Raw genomic sequence first — 8,361 nt, 5'->3', positions numbered from 1 at the left:
GAGCAGAAATAGTCAACAAAGTTTCTTTATTGTATATTGAAAGAGCAGAACAAGAAGTTTAAGAAGTTACAGATTTGACAGAAGAAAATTACCATTTCAACCCTCTGGTTTGTCATTAGCATAAATGTCATGATTTGTAGTATCACAAGATAGAAAAAGAACATTATTACTCAGTTTAAATATCTCAATCAGTTTTGACAATCTTATTTATAACACTACACTACTGTTGAAACTGAGGGAAATCCTGTGAGCACTAAAAACCAGCAAATCTAAAAACTAAACCAAGATTTAACTAACATCAAGAATAAGAAAAGATTATTTCCACACTATCTACTTTTAAAAATCTGACAGATACAATCAGTTTTTGATGCAAAAGAGGAGAAAAACTCCTTTTACGTACATTAAAGTTTGTCATTTATGGAGATATGCATCAAGCCAGAGGTCCCCTGAGTTTTTCAGTGACCTGGAAAACAAAGTGAGAAAAAGAAAAAAGACAAAGCAGCAGTTAATTAGAAGCCTGTTTATCAGGCAGGCAGCCTGTCACTCTTTTCTGAAATAAAGACTAAAAGAAGAATTTATGCATATTCTTATCATTGTTCAGTTCATGTCTGTGTTTGTTAAATCTGTACACTCACTCCCTTTGCAGCCTTGTCTCTTGTGATCATCCCGTCAGTGAGTTACAACTGTATATTGTTGTTATTATGGCACTTACCTGATAACGTCAATGAGGCCTTGACACATCGTTTTCATTTGGTAGGCAATCCCATGTTTCTCACACAGGGCACGGACCTGCGGAGCCACCAGGTGGTAGTTGTGGCGCGGCATCGTGGGAAACAAGCTTGAGAGAGAAAAGAAAGATGAGGTGTCATCAGACTTTACAGCAACCAACATTTGGTGTTAGGTTACAGTTCAGTTTAGGCAAAGATTTTCACGCTCACCTTGACTGGAGCATTTAAAGCAGCAGACTACAGTGTTCAACTAAAGACTCACATTTTACATCTGTTTATCTTATTGCAACTGATTCAACATAGTGAGGAAAACATGACTATTGAAAGAATAAAAACATACAGCAAATGTGAACTTGACTACTTTTTACTTTCAGTGCAAATCAATATAAAGCTGGTTGGACATTAAAGATGCATTCACCAAGAAACAAAAATATAGTCATCTCATTTGCAGTAAATTCATAAGGGATACAAACCACTGGAATTTTATGATTTGTATTTCTACAAACTTCAGAACCGTTTATTTTCTCAGTTCTAAAAGCACGAGATGTCAACAAAACGTATTCAAAGAGATGCTCCTGAGTCCACTCCTGAGACTGGAACATTTCACTTACTGGTGTTCAATTTGAAAGTTGAGATGTCCACTGAACCAGTCATTGAAGAAGGACTGCTCAATGTTACAGGTGGCTTGCAACTGAGGTAGAAGATGAGACAAAAGAGTGCAGATGAGTCAATACATCCATCGTTCAGCTACACCTGCTTATTGTTTGTAGGGTGAAGCTAGCTGGAGCCTATCTCTTTGTTAATACACATGTTCTTTTATTTATCAAATAACTTATGTCTTGTGGCTGTATACCTTCGGTAACTGATCAAGTTGCAGTTTACATCCATGTCTGTCCAGACTCATATAATATAAGTAGTAAGACTTTGAAAGGATTTGGCCAATAATGCTGATTCTGATTGAACACAAAGTTGCTGCCATGACAATAGACAAAGCTTCAAATATAATTGCTGCTGCAAAAAAGCTGCAATTTCTAAAATGTGAATGCTTCACACACATCTTTAACCTGACAGTACAGCAGATCTATGCTTTATGCTGTACCCAACTCAATATCTGACCAAATGTGAAATATGGTCATCATCTCCCTTTCTGCTCCTGAGTTGTGGTGAATAATGGTCCGAAACGTATTTTTGTAGTACATTATGATGTCAGAGTGACGTTGACCTTTAATCTTTTGGATATAAAACATCATCAGCATTTTATCCTGTCAGAACTTTTTGTAACATTTTCTCATAATGAATGTAATCTTGAGTTATTTGTGAGGTCACAGTGACCTGAAATTTTAATCAGTTCCATCTATGATTCAAAGGGAAGAAATTCCCTAAAGCCCGAGATATCACGTCCATGAGAATGGTATGAATAACATGAAGCCATAATGCCCCCAGCTACACTGCGCCTATGTGCCATAGGCATAACAACTAAAACAAACCAGCCTCACCTCCAGGTGAGAGTGGATTTCACAGGTGTCAGAGTTTCATAATAAAACCAGGTACCTGCATGGTCAGCCAGTCCTGGTGCTTCTCGTGATCGATGTCCATCGGCAGATGATTCATCTGAGTCACCCACACAAACCAGTGACTCTCCAAAAACCTGCAACATTAATATCAGTACATACATTGAATACAATACCATTCACCGAGTAGGCTGCTCCACCATGTGTCCTAAACATGGATTCACCTCCTGATAAGGCATACTTGTGTGTTTAGTAGTTAAAGTGAATCGGTTAATTAGCAGGTTACAAATCATGTGTTAATGCTTAACAGATTATTAGGACAAACACTTGGGTTGCCATGTCTTGAAAAAATACCTGTGGTTGTTATTTATCCTCCTCCTATTATCAGGAACTATATATATCACAAACACACCTCAAATCCAGAATTAAAAAACTTCAGAGCATCAAAATTCAAGACATACAACATAAAAACTCTTCAACTAATAAATAAAGTAATAAAGTATGTCTTCATAGAAAGTGCTAGCAGAAGTGTCTTTGTTTTTTTTATTGTCTTTCACATCATTTACCTGACAAAGCTGATGAGGGCCAGAGAGCCAAACAGGCCGTACAGGGGAATATAACATGACAGGTAGCGAAGGTAGTACGACATGGACCAAGCCAGATCCTTCACAAGACAAGAAGTAATATGAATCAGATCATTTCTTTCTTAAGAAGAGTCATGACTCTCTGAAACTCTTTTAATATGCTGCATTCGATGCTGCTTTTATGGTAATGTTTTTCTTCAATGCTGTTAGCTGAAATATTATAAGATCTAAAAGCATCAATTCAACCTGTCTTATCAAATGGAAAATCTTTATATAAACTTTACTATATCACACAGAGGCTGGCGTCTTACCACCCAGTCATGACGGGAAATCATACTGTGCATTATCTGGATGTGGAAGTAAACTGGAATAAGCAGAGGTGGTCCCACTAGAAGAGGAAAAGGTGAGATGTATTCCTGAGAGGTTGTCATCAATCTTGTTCTTTTGAAATGACTCTAAAGATACATACCAAGAAAGAAGTACTGGTGTTGGCGATGATAGGGCATGTGTTTGATCTTTTTGACGCCGTACTGTAACAGAGAGGGAACACAGAGCTGGATGAGCGGCTGGACCGTCCGAACGTTTGAAGGAATTAAGAAATATCTGCTCTTTACTTCTACTGGTTGAGTGGCTCCAAGTACAAAGACGTGCAACATGTTGACATCAGGGTCCTTATTTAAGATGTTGGGTTTAGCGTGATGCTGGAAATGTCGATGATTCCACCAGTTGCCAGAAGCTCCCTGGAAAAACAATCCTTTAATATCTGTGTAAAACTCACGGAAAAGAGATATAACATCGAGAAAAACTACCTTTAAATGACCGATGACAAACTTGTGCAATATGTGATTCCAGCTCGACTTCTTGAAGACAGACAGGTGGCCAAAGTCATGCTGAAGCCATCCGGCCTGAGACTAGAGGAGGAAGAGGAGGATGAGGATGAGGAGGATGAGGAGGAGAGAAGAAGGAGAAGGAGGAGAAGGAGAAGGAGAACAAGGAGAACGAGGAGAACGAGGAGAACGAGAACAAGGAGAACAAGGAGAATGAGGAGAAGGAGAACAAGGAGAACGAGGACAACGAGGAGAACGAGAACAAGGAGAACAAGGAGAATGAGGAGAAGGAGAACAAGGAGAGAAGGAGAAAAAGAAGAAACAAGCATTTGGGGATTTATTTGCTCCAATATTTGACTTAAAGTTCATCAACAACAATGAGACCAATAGATAATGATGTTCGAGTCACCTGAGCAGTTGCCAGCAGCACTGAGCACAGAAACGTCAGTATCCAGCTTGTACCCCAGAGCCAGATGATGAGCCACGCGAAGGTTTCCAGCAGCAGGATGTGACCCAGGTGGAGGCAGAAGAACAAGGGCCGAGCTCGAAACAGACCCTCGCTCTCACACCGAGCTCGTAAAGAGTTGAAATCCTGTATGATTGCTGCCTGGAAGCAGAGAAGAAGAAACAGACACTCTTGTAAAGCTGAAAAGGTGATACACTGATGTGACACTTGTGAAATCAAAGTTAACAACTGTTTTGTTTTTTTTTATCACTGAAAAAGATGCAGTTTTAGGATTTGATACAGTTAAACAAGGCAGCTGATGAAACATGAGTGTGCAGAATACCAGATGTTCCCAAACACTGTCAGACTCAAAAATAACAAAACTGAATTGAGAACAGTCCGACCTCCTTGTGTTCCTCGGGTGTTTCTCAACCTGTTTTGCTGTCCAATGTTATCTCTTAAATGAAGGACTTCAAAAGAATCACAGATGAGTCTCACATTTTTGTTTTGGTCTTGGCTAGGCTCGGTCGCTGCCAGCTCGCCGATCAGAAGAGGCTTCAGAAACTTTTGCACAAACTTTAGATCAGGATGAAAAGCAGTGAACGCTTCCTGCAAAACAAAAATGAAAGCTCCTTTAAATGATGCAGCGAATTAAAAGTGGAAAAGTTCTCAGATTCTAAAAGTGGCAATACACAATCTTTAAAGCACAGTCCTGTTTTCAACATTTTACTCAAACAAAACTTAAACAGAGTTGAAATATACACCTGGAAGTGTTGTGACAGATATTATATGATATTATTACACTGTTCAAACTAATGCATCAGCTTGAAAGTAGGATTTTGTCATAGCTGGCCGAGGTGAAGCTAGTTTTATACAGTAAAGTAGTTCAGTCCAGTGGTTTCAAACATACCTTCCTTTCAAAAGACCACTTACTGTAGGATTTAAGTACAAAAACTTCAAGTCCTGAAGTTTTGCCACACATACCGTGTACATGTACTTGTATCCATATTGACCTGCCTCAGAAATACAGAAAATACTAACATCTTTGTTCTTGCAACAGTTATTTGGTTATTAAGTGAAACCATTGAAGATTTTTTTTTTAAGGGGAAATCTCTGTGACGGTGCTACAAATGACCTAACATCGGAAATTTTAGGGGACCCAGGAAGGTTCCTGAGTTCCTGTGAGGGGTCGCAGGATAAAAAAAAGGTCAGAACTACTGGTTAATCTGAAATGATGTGTTGGAATTTATGATCTTATCAATTGTTTTAATGCAAATCTTGATCTGAAAAGTAACAAGAAACTAAACTTGTCAGATACAGTATGTGTCGTGCAGTAAAATGCACAGTTTTTGCCTCAATGTAGTGGAGCTGAAGTGGCACAAAGTATTATATGGGAAAGTAAACAGTACCTCAAATTGCAGTGAAACACTTGGTTAAATGCACCACAGCAATTTGCATTTATATTCTCAGAAAAATTCAAGTATGTTAATTGTATTTTACAGGAGATGAAAAGAGGGAACATATTCAGCTACCGTGGCATCCTCTCCAGCGTAGTGGCTGATGACCCGAAACCCTCCTGGATGCCTTTTCGCCCACTGAGTGACGTTGTAAACCTTTCGATCGATGACCAACCAATGATCATTTCTATTTGAGTGTCTCTGCACCTCCTCCCAGGTGTAAACACCTCGGGCTCTCCCACTGTCCGGCTCTGTCAGCTGACCTCCACCTCCCATCTTCACTGCTGTCTCTGGCCTGGAGCCACCTGCACACTGAAGGGCCACAAAGTTTCACACTTGGGTGGAAAGAAGAAGAAAAAAAAAAAAAAAGGTGCTCAAACAGATGCAGACAGACACAGACTGTGTGGAGGGCACAGCACTCAGTGTCAGAGGATGAGACTTTTCTCCTGTTGCTCTCTTTAGTTTAACCACCCAGCTGATTAGAAGGAAGACAAAGAGGAGGGCAACATCTTCACTAATAATTCATGATGAAATCCGACAACCAGCAATTGATGAAGAAGGGCGGTTTTCACCCACTGACTTTGCATCATTTGTCTGTATCGACATCAAACATGAATCAAAGTGTCAATTGCACATCCGCACATTGTTAAAATTCGGATATATGCTAATCAATATTTATCATGCAAGTGCGTTTTAGACGATTTATTTTTTATAGCTGCGCATTTTAATAGTCTAGGTTCAACGTCATAGGCTGCGACGCTAAAAGAGGAAACATAAAAGAGCAAACCACCGTCTGAAAACCTTCGTCGCCTGGGAATAATTCAACACTAATGTCAGATAGCGGGTGGCAGGCTGTCCAGGCTGCAGGCCACAGCATGAAGATATGACAAATAAGCTATTTCAGACTTACCGCATTCAGATTTGGAATACTCTCCTTCGGGCTTCGGTCACATGAGCAGACTGGTGGTTTTAATTTGTTCCCGTTGCGTTCAGATCCATTTTAAAGAGAAGGCATCCCAAAAACCCATTCTCTGTCTTCCCTACTTTTGCTCACCGTCCACTCACCCACTCATTCAGAACTCCGACCAGATCATTCGAGGGTGTCTGGGCCAATCGGCGCACAGTATATTCTGGACCGCTGGCCAATGTGCCACAGGCTCAACAAGCTGCTCATCTGGATATCACAATGTCGTGTGAGCGCAAAAAACAGTCAGCTGGAGGCCCCTCAAACACATAATTAGGCTGCTAATATGTTTCATATATAGTTAATTGTCAGAAAATGTCTGAAATCAGCAGACTGGGTATAGGAATTGAACAGGCTTTTAAAAGCTGATTTAAAAAAAAATAAATAAATAATAAAAAAAAAATAATAATTTTTTTTTTTTTTTTAAAAAGTTGCACGTGCATGACTCGTACATACTCGTACACAAGGCTGCAAGCCAAAACAAATATAGCTAATTATTTGGGGTAGGCCAACAGACAACTTGTCTATTCGAATCAGACACACTCAGGTATGGCAATATATTGAACACCTCCTGTTAAATATAGTGCCATACCTTAATAATAATAATAAACTTTATTTGTATGGCATTTTTCTAAACTTCAGTTACAAAGTGCTGAATATAAAATAAGCCATTAAAACAAAACAAGTGAATTCTAACAAGTCTTCCCAGTATGCCACCATCTTTGTGCTGGAAGTGCATCAATACAAGCAGAACGTTCCTTTAAATGTTTATTTAGCAATAAATGATGAAAATAAGTAGTGCTAATTATGCATATAAGACAACAATATACATGCATTAATATACATTATGTATCCTAGCCTATATTTTGTGATGCCACTAAACTCGGTGTTTGACATATTAACATATGCACATGTACTTTAAAAGGAATATCAAATATTTACAGTGTCCAGAATAGTATTTTATATTTTTTGTGAACAACAGTGCATCTTTTTAAAATGTTGTTTGATTGAACTCTTGGAACAGACCCATCTGTGTTTTTACTGACTGTTCAGCAGTGTACTGTTGGCAGCATTCAATCACAGTTAATTTTTTTCTTTTCTGTAGATTAGGAGAATGACAAGTTTAGTATGATGTTGTTATTATCAACAGGCAGTTCACACTACACCTATATTCTGTAATGAGTTTGTTGCAGTTCCCTCCTTCATCAGAAGATGGTGCAGAAGTGTTCCTTAAATCAAACACCTTTCTTGTCCTCATTTAACCTTAAGGATGCAACAGCAGAAAGGCCTATCATCACAGTCTTGTGTTGCTTCTGTCATTATCCAGAAATAAATGGAGTATGTAACATAACCCAAATGGGATATTTCATTATTAATGATTTGCTCCTGGTATCGGATGAAAAATGACCATTAAAGAGTAGTCTACATATGTTTAAGTACTTCACTCCATATGTTTCCCATTCTGGGATGCATTGCTTCATCTGCATTCAACACATTCACCTCAGCAGTCACATCCATTCACCGCCCGAGGTCTCTGTCTGTCTGTCTGCTGCTTACAGTCCATTGTGTCAGTTCAGGGTCGTTTGAATGCGATGCAGAAATGTGCAAATCAGCTCTTTTGGTCCTCAGCATATCAGACAGGATTATCCTCAAGCAGCGTGCGGCCTGTCTCCCTGTTTGTCCGCTTCTTCTGCCACAGCTCATCAGCCTGACAGTAGCACTGCACATCTGACCCCAGCAGCCTTTCCAGGCTTTTCTTCAGTATCACAACCAACAATACATACTGCCAATCAGAGAACCTGTCTGCTATTGTCCGGTATTTGATGATTTCAGGGGGGAGATTAA

At 39.3% G+C, this 8,361-nt stretch overlaps 1 protein-coding gene across 2 annotated transcripts; it reads right to left on the bottom strand.

Annotated features, from left to right (window-relative positions):
- Positions 1-9: 9 nt before the first annotated feature.
- Positions 10-6,701, bottom strand: fads2 (fatty acid desaturase 2). 2 transcript variants are annotated; one of them, XM_069163687.1, is made up of 13 exons: positions 6,463-6,701; positions 5,628-5,887; positions 4,594-4,704; positions 4,060-4,257; positions 3,633-3,734; positions 3,438-3,563; positions 3,293-3,353; positions 3,135-3,211; positions 2,806-2,903; positions 2,280-2,376; positions 1,340-1,419; positions 713-838; positions 10-463 (listed from the first exon to the last, which is right to left on the bottom strand). In XM_069163687.1, exons 2-13 carry the CDS (start codon positions 5,826-5,828, stop codon positions 412-414), a joined length of 1,329 nt encoding a protein of 442 aa, XP_069019788.1. In that variant the 5' UTR covers positions 5,829-5,887; positions 6,463-6,701; the 3' UTR covers positions 10-411. The 2 variants fall into 2 exon arrangements, with proteins under 2 accessions (XP_069019788.1, XP_069019787.1); XM_069163686.1 differs by having other exon boundaries at positions 5,628-5,864.
- Between the last annotated feature and the right edge of the window lie 1,660 nt (positions 6,702-8,361).

This window comes from Embiotoca jacksoni, unplaced genomic scaffold, assembly GCF_022577435.1.
Source record: "Embiotoca jacksoni isolate LCO1_2020_lvr unplaced genomic scaffold, fEmbJac1.0.p SCAF_3, whole genome shotgun sequence".
Taxonomy (NCBI): Eukaryota; Metazoa; Chordata; class Actinopteri; family Embiotocidae; genus Embiotoca; species Embiotoca jacksoni.
The sequence above is the reverse complement of the archived record's forward strand: the minus strand, read 5'-3'. Positions and strand labels throughout refer to the sequence as shown.

What these genes read in the sequence shown, in the direction of transcription:
- fads2 (XM_069163687.1), bottom strand. Translation starts at nt 5,828, where the DNA reads ATGGGAGGTGGAGGTCAGCTGACAGAGCCGGACAGTGGGAGAGCCCGA. An exon ending in GAGCCACTCAACCAGTAGAA is followed by an intron (nt 3,354 to 3,437) that starts GTAAAGAGCAGA and finishes TCTCTGTTACAG; the next exon opens with TACGGCGTCAAAAAGATCAA. An exon ending in TTTCCCGTCATGACTGGGTG is followed by an intron (nt 2,904 to 3,134) that starts GTAAGACGCCAG and finishes TGTCTTGTGAAG; the next exon opens with GATCTGGCTTGGTCCATGTC.